We start from the raw sequence: 14410 nt of genomic DNA on the forward strand, positions 1-14410 counted from the left end.
GTCATGCATTTCTTTTTCCAAATCGGTTCCCATCGTTTACTAAAGGAGCCCACTAGTTTGTGACCGATACGTCACTTTAAACCCCACACTGTGCTGGCTTTGCCTGTAGGCCCTTACTGTAAATTTTTCATCATTACTCTCCAGCAAATGGCTTGTATTATGTAGCTCAATGCTCTCCAATTGTCTCTGGCAATATCCTCTTGCCTCAGAATGGACGAATTATGTGAAGATCAAACAGCCTGAACACAAGCCTAAAACAAAGGCTTGCAATGTGATAGCTCCTGGTATGATTTCTGAACGAAGTTACTCCTGCCATTAATGCACGTTGTCTTTTTGAGAGCCGTGTGTACTGTCGGGGCATGTGTTCTGATTCTCACCAACCACTCTTCCTCCTGGAAGCATGCAGCTCTTCTGGCCCCTTTTATTGCAATGAAAACCCCTGGATGGAGATGTGAAGAAAGTAATCGAACACATGCGGTGACCATTAGTCTCTCCTTTCTCTAACAAATAGACACACTGAGATATGTTTTTTAAAATGTGAAAGTTATTGTTCTGTGTGTTAAAGTCCAATAGAAATGCTGTCAAACTCCTTTTGTTTCCCAGACATGTTGGAAATGCTGCTTTGACTTGTATTGTCTGTGAACTGCTGCCCCAGGGTTATATTATAAAACACACATTCTTCCTCTCTAACCTTTCATCCATTCAGTCAGAGAACGTTTTATAGCCATCCAGCATTCATTTATCAGCTATGCTTTGGATTGAGTTTCGCTCATTATAATTCACTCATAATGGATGCAGAAAGAAAACAAGCACTGCCACAACGGCATTTAATAGCACTCTGTTCAGCATCAAGTGAGGTAGTTCTAAGAAATACTGAAATGTTGGACTGACTTTATTTCAGTTATGTGGAGACAATTAAAATTCCATATAAATTGTGAAGTGAATTGGCAAGCTTGCTAAATCATCTTTGATTTAGAATATAATGAGACTAGATCTGCGTTACATACAGAATATGAGTAATAGAGCTGATATGCACAGGTACAGTACTGCATTTTCTAAAAAGTATAATGAATTGTACCTTAAACAAGGCAAGCTGGTAGAAAAACAAAACAAATATACAGTATATGATGGAAGATAAACATGTGGCGTACAATATGTTACAATGTAAAAACCAGCAACAATATTTCCAATAAATTAGAGCCATGGGAGCACTAATGTCGTAATGTCTTATAGGGATCATCAATAAAGCGAGGCAGTGCAACAGCCCCGGGGCCTGACCCTGAGCTACACAGACATCATCTATAATGGACATAAAATACAGACATCAAGCAACAGCAACGACAAAAAACAGTTACCAATCTCTCCCAACCAACCATTATGACTTTGCTTAGCTAGTTTTCATGCATTCAATCACACTCATTCAAACATCACCAGTCAAAGCTCAAACTGACTTAAACTTAAAGAATTACTTAAAGAAGCATCTATGATGTGTTTTGCCATATATTGTTATTCATAATGTAACTGTTAAATATTGGCTTGTCACTCTCACTCTTTTGGTAATTTGGCCACTGAACAAATGCTGCTCTGTGTTTGGCTACTCAGACAACTGACTTTCTGATAGGGGCTGAAAAAAAAACAGTATCAGTAAACTCAGTGCCCATTACACACTCTTCCTTGGTCCTCCTTCACCTCTCCGTCTCTAACCTTCCTCCTTTGCAAGCTTGCTCTCAGAAGTTGTAAGGTGAAATGATAATGTGGACGCTGGCCACATGCTTGGCCTGAAATGTGCGGTCGCTATACTCAGACATGTCCACATCAATGCTGATCTCCTGCGGTCCGCGCAGCGGCTGGACCAGGATCAGCTCACCAGTCTGTCTGTCTGAACGTTGCATGACAAAGATGCCTCGGGGGTTTCCGCCCACTATCCCGAAGCGCAGGCTGTCTGGCCCCGTGCGCCCTGGGGCGGTGGCGGTTGCCATACGGAAAAGCGTGGCAGGAGTCTGCAGGTTGGAGGGCAGAGACAGGTAGTGGAAGGACACGGTCTTTGGAGCCAGGTGGCAGGAGCGGCTGTCCATGGGGCAGGGGTTTCTCTCACACTGACTGCAGGACAGAAATGTAGCAAACATTAAGCACGTGGCATTACAGGACAAAGGGCAAATGTTTTCCATTTTCTGTGTGTTTGACAGTTGTCACGTAATGCGGCCATTTTAATGCTGAGAAAATGGAACGAGAAAATTACGTCATTAATCTATCCCCGTGGGAAAGTGCTCATAACTGTTTCATTGTGACTAAAGAGAAGTGACACACATACAGTACACATGAGGTAAAGTGCCCTGAAGAATAGCAAACTGTGAACTTTTTACTGTGTTTTTGTCAGTAGCTACATGTTGAAACAACAAGGAAGCAAGTGGCTGACATTTTTGCCTGCATATAAATTCCCATCACCGGTGTGCTCTAAAATCCTGAGATCCTTTTTGTTTAAGAGACACAGTCACTATATCACTCTCATCAAAGCCACCAGACTGCTTTGATAAAAACAGAACGCAGAACGCGGGAGTTGCTAGTCTTATGTGACTGTGTTTTTGTTTCTTTGTGTTATTGTGGGATCTTTGCATTTTAAAGGGTTACACAAAATTCACACAATAACACAAACTAACCAATCATGGCAGCGGTAAACCAAAAAGATAACATGTTTGTTGTCAAGGGAGTCTGGTGGCATGATTGTTTCTGGTTAAACAAAAAGGATCTTCCTCTTCAAAAAAACATATATCTCTGTAGGGTCCTTTCCAATATGTTGTCAGACAACTGTAATAACAATCTGATCAAGCACTTTCAAACATGTAAATAGAAGTTTTCTTTTATTGGCAATCATAATTTGTATGTTTGGTTGCTAAATGTTTTTTGGGGGTTTTTTGTTGTTTTTTTAGTGTTATTTTGAATGTATGCTTATTTTAAACAAGGCATTGTTTGTTTTTTCTTTTTAACATGTTTGAAATAAATATATCAATCAATCAATCAGTCAATCAATTGTGAATGCACTACCTCCTTATCATTGTTATGTAGTGTGAGATGGGAACAAGGCTACAGTCTTACTCAATTCCATGCGTTCTCTATTGTTTTATCCAGCCCCTTTGCTGGCAATGGAGCAGTATTTCACCACATGATGGTTCAATAGCGGCAGACAGAGCTTTCTTTCATACAAATAAATGATGCAGCTTGCTGATGACTGGCAAATGTGGAGATGGAAGTTGTAATGTCTCCAAACATTTGGCCAGGACGTTCTACGTCGTTTTAAAGGAGAAAAAAGTGCAGTTCTGCTGAGCATTCATGTTCTTTGTCAAGAACAATTTGCGTCACTGTGAAATAGCTAGAACCACAACTCTTATATTTATCCTCATCATTTCTCTTGGTTATGATAACATTGTACTCACTCAATTAAGATCTGGGAACACCGGGCAATCACTACAGCAAAGTCTGATAGGAAAATGAATCTCAATCAGTGAGACGATCAGAGGTTTTAAACAGTCAGTAGTTTAGATAGATTTTCTAACCGACTTTATTTGAAGGTGAAGCTGAAACTGAGTCCACCCAAAATGTCTCATGACACAGGAATACTGTGAACGCACAACTACAGCAAGTACAGCAGATCAAAGTTGAACCAGGAGGTGAGTCAGTTTTAGTAATGGTTTCATCCTTCAATTTGTCTTCCAAAGAGTTTAACGTGGTCGTTAGTGCAACGTTGCCAGATCTCAGCAGTTACCATGGTGATTTTATTTCCACCATTAGCGATGATGGCCAAAACTGCTAAAATAAGTCCCAAGTTGAATGAAATATGAATTTCCCTTATTTAGTTTAGCTAGAGAGCTCTGAGGTTATAACATCTTGCTCAACTGCACCTCTCCAATGACAGACCTCTCTCACTGCAGATCGTGTATGTGTATTTTGACCTCTTATTGTGCGTGCTGGCTCAGTGGCATGGATTGCTGGCTCACCTGAACACAGCGATCATCAGTTTCAGATGCTTTAGTATGCAGATGGCCATTTAAAAGCTAATGACAATTTCCTTCTGAAATGTGGAATATGTGATCCTGGTTTATTCTTTTCAGCATCTTTTCACTCACAAAACAAATGACAAAGAAAACAAACTGGTCACACTGGGGTGTGTCCACTTACAAGGAAGATGTCTTGACGTAGCTGATGTTGCCATGAGAACGGGGACACTCTGGGTTGACACACTGAAAGCCTCCCCCTGTGTTGATACAAGTTGTCCCTCGGCTACAGTTGTGCTGCTGGCTTAAACATTCGTCCACATCTGGAAGACAAAACAGCAGAGGCATGTAAGAATGAGGAGCGGGGAGGGAGACTTGCCAGACTGACTCCCTGCTTCCTGGTTACCGCAGTCTGAGCAGGGGGTGCTGTGCTGTGATTGTTTATTTGGATTTTTAGTTTAGTCTCCCACAAACGCCTCATGTCCTAAAGATCCCTTCTGCTGGGAAAGGGTGAGGTCATTCATTCCACTGGCAAGCATTTTAAGCTTCAAGGGTGCAAATGAAAGTGGTCTGACAGACACTTCTGCAGAAACTAAAACCTCCGCTGCTAAAGGCTCCTCGTCTTTCTAAATCACAGGTATTCCACTCTGGAGCTACATACCCGGCCACATTTGCAGCCAGCGCCCTGTGAATGAGTCTTTGTCCTCTGTTCCCTCTTGTCACTCACCCTCACAGCTCCGCCCATCTGGGAGCAACTTGTAGCCGCTGGGGCAAGAGCAGTGGTACGAGCCTGGGACATTCACACACTCGTGGATGCACAGCTTCCCTCCTTGGTCCAGCCGGTAGACTTCACACTCATTTACATCTGTCAAGAAACAAAACAAAGAAATGCATGTACGTCTCTGCCTTAAACATGCATCACATGACCAGGACAGGCCATTGAGCATGTAAAATTAACGAGGAGATAGGAGATGTTTGGGATACAGGTAATGATACAGTTTTCAACACACTCTGAGGAACTCACGTATGTTGTTTTTTCCTCTCTCTCAGGTTGCCATAAGTATTTAGTTCCCTCAGTTTTGCCATTGAGCATCTTGAACATTAACACATATGGAGCAACAACATTAAAACTCTCATTTCAAAATGTTACTCAACCAACTACATCTTAAAAGCAACGGAACTGTGACCTAAATGGATGAAAATCAGCTTGTGACCTCTCAAGAGGATTATTTTGTTTGTCACAGACTGGCTGCACAAATGACTCTCATTTGTAACCATATGAATAACTAGAGGAACAAACAATTCCGGTATTGTGGGATCTTTTCAACAGTGAAGTCCCTATAACATCTGCTATTTGCACCTCTGGGATGTCATTGAGCAGGACGCCAGCTCAAGGGAACTGTTCTGTAGCTACATAACATTTATTCATTTAGCTAAAGCTTTTATCCAAAGTGACTTAAAAGTGTTATATATGTCAGAGGTCACACACCTCTGGAGCAACTAGGGTGTTAGGTGTCTTGCTCAGGGACACATTGGTATGTCACAGTGGGGAACTGAACCTGGGTCTATCACATCAATGGCATGTATCTTATCCACTGCTCCAACACCACCAAGCTGACCTTGAGCATCACAAGGAGAATTTCCCCATTGGAATCAATTAAAGTGACACCAAATTACAGCTCACCCTGACAGATACTGTTGTCAGAGGTGCCACTCATGTGAAAGCCTGCATCACAGCTGCAGTGTTGTGCTCGGTTCACTTGGGCACAGCGAGGTCTCCGGCTGAAGGCTGGATCATTCATAACACTCCACTCAGGTGGGGCTGTGTTAGGGGAAAAAATATGAAAGTTGGAGACCTGTGATGAACACATTGTAAACATGTACAGTAGTTGATCTCAAACTGGCAAATACAAGCAAAACAAGGAGTCTCAGACATTCATTTTGTGGTACTGACCTGTCTGGGTTTGGTGCTGGCAGTGAGAGCCACTCCAGTTCTGGGGGCAGGTGCATTTGTACTGGTTAACACCTTCCACACAGGTACCTCCATTTTGGCAAGGATTACTTGCACACTCACTTACATCTGTGGGTGTAGGAGAACATGATCACTGTAGTCAACTTGTTGAGAAATGCGTAGCTTCTTCAGCAGTCTCCAATAACTTTCAATCCAAACCCTGTGATTCCTTATAATATTTGCCTTAGGCTGAAAATTCTTGTCTAAAAATGACGCTGTGTACAGTGGTGATCAGTTTATTCAGAGATATCTAAACAGTGTGCTATCAGTGTGCTTCTGTCAACCTTAACAAAATAAAGAAGACTAGGTGTTTGTTACAGGTTTCAGAATAAAATAGACACTAAGGAAGTTCGAAATCATCTGCAGCTCTATTTATCAAACAGCACAAGGTAAAGAGATGGTATTAATAGGACCTGTTTGAAACACTTTGTTGAGTGTGAAAAAAATTTGAATTACAGACAGAATCTGGGGAAGCTTTCAATAAAAAACAGACAAATGTGACACTTAATACAGAAAAAGAGCCTCTGTAAGTCATTCTCGTCTCCCGTTCACCAACAGAACAGAATGAGTGTCCACCAAGTTTGACAACTGATACTTACGAATGGGAAACTGGTACTGTCATTATGGGCACATCGTGTCAACAGTGAGTCAGTGATTCCCTTTTATTAATTCTATTTGTGGAAACGTATTATTTATCTTGATAAAATCTAATGGGAATTGCTATTAAAGTGTAATTCAATAAAAGTCAGGAGTTGTGTTGAATGTTTTACTCATATCTTTTAAGCATTATGAAATACGTAGGAATAAAGGCATACATGCCTTTGTTCTTTTTTAAAGATCTGAAGACAAAACAAACAGTTGCACAGTTCTTTGCTGTCAGCACCTTCTCAATAAGTTCCTATAAACATTTTCAGGGCCTACAGCACTTCAACTCGTGTTTCTCATGCAAACTTTAACCGTACTTCTTTACACATCTTTCTATGGTCTTCATGTGACTATGTGCATATTGGTATTACTATAAATTCCTTTGACTTTGAGCAAGAGCACAGCAGCGTCAGGAATGGCAAATACTGTGATGCAAAAGGATCTGGGTAAAATACTCGTACCTTTAATTAACCCACCAATGTTAAGTTTTGTATTATTTGTGGCATAAAGATGAATTAATAATTACAGTGACCAAAAAGATGATAAACCTGTACAACATGTACTGTCACTCGATACAGAAATACTATAAAATGCATGCTGTTGACAACAACAGACAGCAGGATGACACTGATTGGTAATCTGCTCTAAAACATGTTCTGTCTCTCAAAAACATGACATACGTGGACAATTAGTACATTATGCCTTATGATCTTTTTTTACTGTAGTCAGCTCTGAGAGTTATGCAGATGTTCAAATTATGAAGCAGCCTCTGCTCTCTGAGCTCCAGCGCTGAGGCCACAGTACACTGGATGACCACCAATCCCTTTAATGTTTATTTGGCTTCCCCGGGGGCCACCACAGGGCCATAACATGAAAAGGCCCACTTCACTCTGATAGATATTTTTAAACTCCTCTTAACTTTAAAGTTTCTCTGTCACTACTGCTTTTTAATCATGACTAAATTTAGACCTCTAACTCTGGGCTGAAAAACATGAACAGGAATAATACTGTGCAGGGTCGAGCCGTCTCATGTTGTTTTAGCCATGAATGTCAATAAACGTATGCACATGTTCAACTGAGTGTGCCACTTGGAATGTTTGGAAGAGCGCCACCAGCGCCGGCTGAAGTAGCTATCAATAGCATGCTTAGCATACTTCTGTGCTATCAGACCATGGTGTGGGTATGTCTGGACCTAACCCCGTCCAGTGGGACTGCTGTCAAAGAACCAGGGAAACATGAGCAAGAGGGGAGGAGGGGTTAATCTTACAGTAACCCCACCACTGTTGTTCATGAGGAGCAGACCTGGAGGGTAAGGCACTCCACAGTGGAATGCAGTACAGGTGTTTTTCTGTGTTCAGACGCATTTAATGCCATTTTAACGAGGGGTTCATTCAGTATGCTGAGAAGCTCCAGCCACTCTAAAGAATGGCTCTTTTCTTTGCCTGTTATCTGTGTGTGTGTGTGTGTGTGTGTGAGTGAGGAGCTTGGTTTGGCCTCTGGGCTGCTGCTTCTTTCAACCTGGCATTCAGACACTGCTGGGCCAGGGTCACCTTAAGTGGGTGGGTGAATAAACAGTGAATAAATGCACAGACATAGCATTCCTGTCCCAAAACATTCCACTAAATCAAACATAGGTGGTAGTGGATGTGTGTTTGAACGTGAAGAAAGCCATGGGGCTCCTACTCCTGTGATGAAAACCCATCGTAGCTGAAGTGAACCTGCATTTCTTTCCTGAATAAAATGTAACACTCGTCTCACACATGGTCAAAAATGAGGATTTGTGTCAGGTTATAGTCCTGGAATTGTTGTATCTTGCTCAACAAACTATACACTCCCAGTGAGGCTCACCTTTACAGATGGCACTGATGCCAGTCCAGGTGCCGTTGTCCCGGCATACACGTGTGGCAGAACCGACAAGATGGTAGCCCTGGGAACAAGTGAAATGGACCTCGTGTCCTACAAAATACTTTGAGCCAAACTTGGTTCCATGAGCAGGAGCTTCCAGAGAAGGGCAGGTGGTGGGAGCTGTGGGAGAGAGACAGAGAGCATGAGAGGAAGGCTGGTCACATGTGGAGTAAGCCTCCTGACATCCTCTGGCATTCTCTGCCTGGGGAAATACACGTGTCACAGGGTAGAGCAGGGCCTTCATGGGAAAAGACGGTTGAAATGCCTCATTTAGAAGCAACTACCACAGGACTGGCCATTTTTTTGAGTTAGAATTATACTAGATGTTGTAGATGCCAAATGTTATCCTATGTGGCATACTCTGGAAAGTTTAATGCTTGCATATTACAGTATATAGCATAATTTCATTACATAAAATTGTGAATGGATAAACATTTGGCTTTTATGAGAAAAGTATGGTTCATCCAGCTAGAACGATTGTAAGAAAATGTTTCCCATTCTTTCAGTATAATGTCAATCTTGCATGTCCAATGTTGTACGCTGATGCAATGTGATGTTTGTAGTATAATGAAAGTCTTTTTCTGACTAGTTTGTGTTTTTAAGTTTGAACTTAATGTCACGGATATGTAAAGATAACTGTGTTGATGTGGTTTTTACATGTAAAGTATATAGGAAAACATTTACTACAGCACAGGCTATCTATGCGTAATGTAAACCTAGTGAATTAAAGGGGATGCTGCACAACATTAATTGGATAATAGTATTAACAACTTACATAAGTGCGTGTATATGTGCGTGTATACATATATATATATATATATATATAGTGCACTTGCACTTCTGTTGCTATTAAGCCTTTATTGCTGTAAATGTAAAATATCAGCTTCTTCCTGTCTTGTCAAGTACTCTCCACAGAGTTATAGACTGCACTGGTCGATCACTAACAAAGTGGCCTCAGTGTCTGCTGCCAAACAACACAATTTCACAAATCCATTTCCCCTGTCAAGTACCCAACTCTGTAATTGAGATGGCCACGCACTTTTGGATGAATAATCCCATAATAGAAGAAGCCATACCTGGCTCTCTATTATCACTGATTGATGGAAAAAAAAGCTAAAAAAAAGCTTTTCCTAAAATGTTGTAAATTTGATACGTTGGAATCTTCTATTGCCTTTAACTGGACAATCATTCACCAAATTACTGAACAAAACCTCAGTCACATCATGTGAAACTTTATACAGCATGGATTTCAAATTAAAATCCTCCTCTTTCTGTGAAAATAGTCATCATATAAATTACTTACAGTTTAACCATATACTGTGTGTTTAAATGTTCAGTGGAGACAACTATTCTGTATTTTTAGCAGCCTCTCTTCAGGTATGATGAATTTACAGCATAAACCTAAAGATTGTATGGCTATTAAATCATTTTCATACAGTTACTCACCAAAAGGTATCTAATAATCATCTACCAGATAAATGAATCAACTTTAAATCAACTTAATGAATTGTATTTAATTGTAAACTTGGAAGACTTCTTTTTAACTTTTTAACCATTTAAAGTCCTCACCAAGAAAAAAGTAATGGAAACAGACCCAATAGTTTTTCTGATATACTGCTCTACCAAGCGGTTGAGATGGCTCTTCATGGTAATACTTAAATATGCATTTTAATACCAACAAACGTTCGAAAACATCATATAAAATGACAGTTAACAGCAGAGAAGGCAACTTCAGCACTTCATCCCTAATTGTGAAGACAGGGTTTATAGTGGAGTTCATACAAAACAGCACTACACAGTAACTTCAATGATTATTGAACATTTTGAATATTACCAACATAGTATTTCTGTTCTTTGAGTATTTCAGAAGAACACATCTGTATGTACTCTCAACCTTTTAGACAGACTTAGATACTGAGACAACTTATTAATGTCTAGATCACTGCAAAAAACAATATTTACTTAATTTAGTGTATTGCTGTTGTTCAGTAATCAATGAAGCTACTGTGTAGTGCATACAGTTTGATATGAACTCTACTGTAAACCCTAGATACGCAATAAGGGATGAAGTGCTGAAGTCGCCTTCTCTGCTGTTGACTGTAAAACAGATTTATTTCTGCAACAACTTAGCATTTTATATGATGTTTTCTAAAGTTTGTTGGTATTAAAATGTTAGTTTTGATCGGATCCCCCAACTCCTGCGCAGAGTACAGATTGGTATGTTCTGATATATTGATGATCAGGAGGCTCTATTTGCTTGTTATCATCATCACTCAGATTAATGGCAGAGTCTTGAGGATTTTCTGGTATAAGGGCTGGAAAATTCTGTGGCCTTGCACCATAAAATGTTTTAGTGTCCATCTATTATTTGTGAGAAATCACTCAAATCTTACAAACCATGTACTCTTATAATGCTAGTAATGTGAATACCAACACATGTCTATTTTGTCTAGATAGTTAGTTGGTTTTCAAGATATTTATTTGTTTTTAAGTTTTTTATTCCATAAAAACTGTACATTTATTATCTTTTTATTATTATTTTGGTATAGGTATATTATTTTTTTTGCATCAAGTTACATAATTCTGTTAAGTAATTCCTCTGGAACTATAATATGTCAAAAAAAATATCCTAACCTTTGAAATTTCCACCAAAAAGACTCTTCATGTCTGCAGTGATTTTGACGATTTTAACTTCCTGTAAGGAGGGTATCTGAAAAGGCATGCTGCTTAAAGAAACAGTGACAACTAGTGGAGTTTTTTAGCACAACATACCTACACCGAATGGTAGAGATGGCTTAAACAGGTTGAATTAAGTTCAGTACATTTTTCAATGAGATACAGTGACTTAAAATGTGGTCGTGGAGAGGACGTTAAATATGTATTACATTTATACCTTTCCATGATTTTTGCAAGGGTGGTTAATTATCTTTACCAACAATATACATGAAAAATTGTCAAAGAAGCAGAGAATAGTAGAATTATGTATAAATTCATGCTTCAGTGATAGCTTTTAGGTAGTAAGATCTACAAAAACAACACGCATTAATTACTTTATTTACCTGAGCAATTGGATGCATGCTTATATTGATATCTTGCCAGTTTCTATAACCCAGTTTATTGTAAAATGATTGATCTGACAGAATATAATAATTTCAGTTTTTGCCTTGTCAGGAAAGCATATATGTAATGTTACGGTGACATTATGTACATCCCTGCATAGCTCCAACCACAACTGTACTTTTCCTACTATGACAAGTTAAACTGTCTGCCATGAAAGAGGCCAATAAAGATGACCAAGATGATGATCATGAAGACAAATATGAGACTGGGGTGATGGTGGTGTTTGTGTTATCACTCACCAGCTGACTGGTCTGCTTGAGGTAACTTAGAGACAGAGTTCTGAAGCGTCGCCAGCTTTGACTTCATGATCCTGAGACCCTCTGTAAACCGCATCTCCTGGCCTTTCAGAAACTTCTCCATTTGACGAAGCACCCCAACCACCTGGTGCTTATCCATGCACGTCTGTGAATAAAGCATGAGCACTTTAAGAGTTTAAAAAAAAAAAAAAAGAGTCTGGGCAAAACATTTCAAAATGCAATGACAAGAAAACGAGTGCAGCAATAAAGGTCATCTCAGTTTAATGGTCATAAAATATAAAACATGAGCAGTGAATAAACATTAATGTGCAGCTGTGGAGCATGATGTAATTGAAACTAAATCCATCTTATTGGTGGGCACATGGTCGTTACGGTTACAAGGAGTTTTCATTTGTTTTAAAATGCATAATGTAACACTGACTAGACATAATAGTGAGATGTTTTTACTTGCATGGTAACTCACCATGATTTCTTTGACTTAAAACAATTTTTGCTTTCCACTATTTCAATTGGGCCTCATTGCACTCAGTCATGTGAGATATCCTATGTCTACCATCTTTCTTCTTCTCTCCCTCACCCCTGTTCACTTACTACCACAACTCCAGTGTCAGACACAGCTGGACAAAAGCTGTCTGGCAGATGTCAGTGGGACCTTAGTCCACAATGCTGTTCCTCTGTATATTTTGCATGGCGGTAGGAAGGCACATGCTCATTGGATGTTCCTGAATGGGCAGACTCAAAATAGCATGGGGGGCACTAGCAGTTACTTGAGGGAGAAAGCTTGTCAAGCCATTACAGGGTTACTCTGGGAAAGTGCCTCTAATCCTTTCTGGAGGGTTTATTAATCACATGCTCATTGGAACAATTTCTCTGTGCAGCATACCTTAAATTCCTGCTCTGGTATTTAGGAGGCTTTGTACAATAACATTTAAATTCATTGTGCACATAGTTAGGACCTGTGCAGTACTTAGACAGGGCTCTGCAGCTTCTGCCTGCCCCAGGCAAAGGGGAAATGCCACCAGCTGACAAGACATGAGCGGACTCATATCCAGATGCTAGAGTGACTTTTGGGGAAAATGCAAAAAGTAGGATGTATGTATTTCTGCTGTGGAAACGGTATCACAAACCCAAAACTCAAAATGACAAACTATCACAATAGATGGAAGCTGGACAAAGTGGTAAAACAAACAAAAAAAACAATTGTATTATCTGTCGAGGTTACTTTTGATGGATAATAGGATTACGATATTAAAATGAATTACTATTGGTCTGATTTTGTAACTAGGTTTATTGAGCCAGTTTGTCTGCGACAGATCTCCTTGGACAACTATGTTGTTGTTGCATAAACTAATGTACAGTAAATTGGTCTTACCTGAACGGCAGCATGACCACTCTGGATAGCAGCCAAACACAGCAAAAGCAAACACCTGCGTTGAAAAGACAGTGCCATCTCTGAAAGTCCAGTAATAATAAAGTAGGCAATTACAGTTTCAGTTAATTTAGTTAAGAATTTCTGTTGAAGTTATCCAAGATTTAGAAAGCGTCTGTTTTATGGTGTTTCGATAAAATCCCCCCAAAACAACTATCTCTTGCGGAGATCCGTTCCCTTGTTCTAAAGCGTTTGGACGATGCGCATCAGGTGTCTGAGGCTTACACGCTCCAGTCTCTTTATGTGCGCTCACGGAAAGTTTCGCCTCTAAGCTCTGCACGCCACCTAGGTTTCCTGCAGCAAGAATCCCTCCCACCGAGATACTTCCAAACATTTGTACGTTTTTTTTCTCTTAACATAGGCCTATATCTCTGTGGCTGACAAGAAAAGTTTCACTCAACAGGCCTATACAGTCAGCTATATATGTCAAAGTGTGCCAGTGTAATAGGCTATGACCTAAATTATGTTTGCTTACCCGACCGTTAACCGGGAAAATAATTGTGTCCGTTTTGTTACAAAGTCAAATGAATAAGGCATAATAAGGCTTTCCTCTTTCATGTAAGTATGAAGCAAGTCGTTAAGCCGTATCTCTGACTGAGTAGCACTTAATTAATGAATTAGTTATTTTCTTCTTAATATCGAGTAATAGACATAGAATGTATAGCCACTTGTTCACTGTTGGGGCTGCAATGTTCTGTAGACTATAAAGAACAGCAAGTACTTTGAGCACATTAGTCTATTACACACCACCGGGCATGCATTTTGCTTATTGGCAAGATGTTTCCGTTGAACAAACGCGGAGAATTCTTTCAGGCTTTGATTTGTAGAGTCGGAGCTACACCTGTTGGCCACTGACAGGAACACAACAGCGCGTCGAGGGATCCAGCGGTCGTGCGCGTAATGCGTGCGCTCGTGAGCCCGTGAGCGTAATAAAAAAAAAAAAAAACAAGGAAAGAAATACTATTAATACTGCTACTAAGATACAACGATAAAAACAATTCAGCGGGTTTGCCTTTAAAATAAGCGAACCTCGGGTCGTTATAACTGCGTAATA

General features: G+C 40.0%; 1 protein-coding gene across 2 annotated transcripts; it reads right to left on the reverse strand.

Annotated features, from left to right (window-relative positions):
• Positions 1-874: 874 nt before the first annotated feature.
• Positions 875-14199, reverse strand: LOC123983961 (fibulin-7). Of its 2 annotated transcripts, XM_046070463.1 has the most exons (9): positions 14104-14199; positions 13300-13354; positions 11910-12072; positions 8494-8670; positions 5944-6069; positions 5674-5811; positions 4717-4854; positions 4174-4312; positions 875-2100 (listed from the first exon to the last, which is right to left on the reverse strand). In XM_046070463.1, exons 1-9 carry the CDS (start codon positions 14115-14117, stop codon positions 1728-1730), a joined length of 1323 nt encoding a protein of 440 aa, XP_045926419.1. In that variant the 5' UTR covers positions 14118-14199; the 3' UTR covers positions 875-1727. The 2 variants fall into 2 exon arrangements, with proteins under 2 accessions (XP_045926419.1, XP_045926418.1); XM_046070462.1 differs by having other exon boundaries at positions 13300-14146.
• Between the last annotated feature and the right edge of the window lie 211 nt (positions 14200-14410).

The sequence above is a fragment of the Micropterus dolomieu genome, linkage group LG15, assembly GCF_021292245.1.
Source record: "Micropterus dolomieu isolate WLL.071019.BEF.003 ecotype Adirondacks linkage group LG15, ASM2129224v1, whole genome shotgun sequence".
In the NCBI taxonomy this organism is placed as follows: domain Eukaryota; kingdom Metazoa; phylum Chordata; class Actinopteri; order Centrarchiformes; family Centrarchidae; genus Micropterus; species Micropterus dolomieu.

Excerpts from the sequence above, each read along its gene's own strand:
- LOC123983961 (XM_046070462.1), bottom strand. The coding sequence starts at position 13,377 with ATGGCACTGTCTTTTCAACGCAGGTGTTTGCTTTTGCTGTGTTTGGCT. Across the intron at positions 6,070-8,493 it reads CATCAGTGCCATCTGTAAAG|ATGTAAGTGAGTGTGCAAGT; the intron begins GTGAGCCTCACT and ends CTACACCCACAG. Across the intron at positions 2,101-4,173 it reads TACGTCAAGACATCTTCCTT|TCAGTGTGAGAGAAACCCCT; the intron begins GTAAGTGGACAC and ends TCTGTCCTGCAG.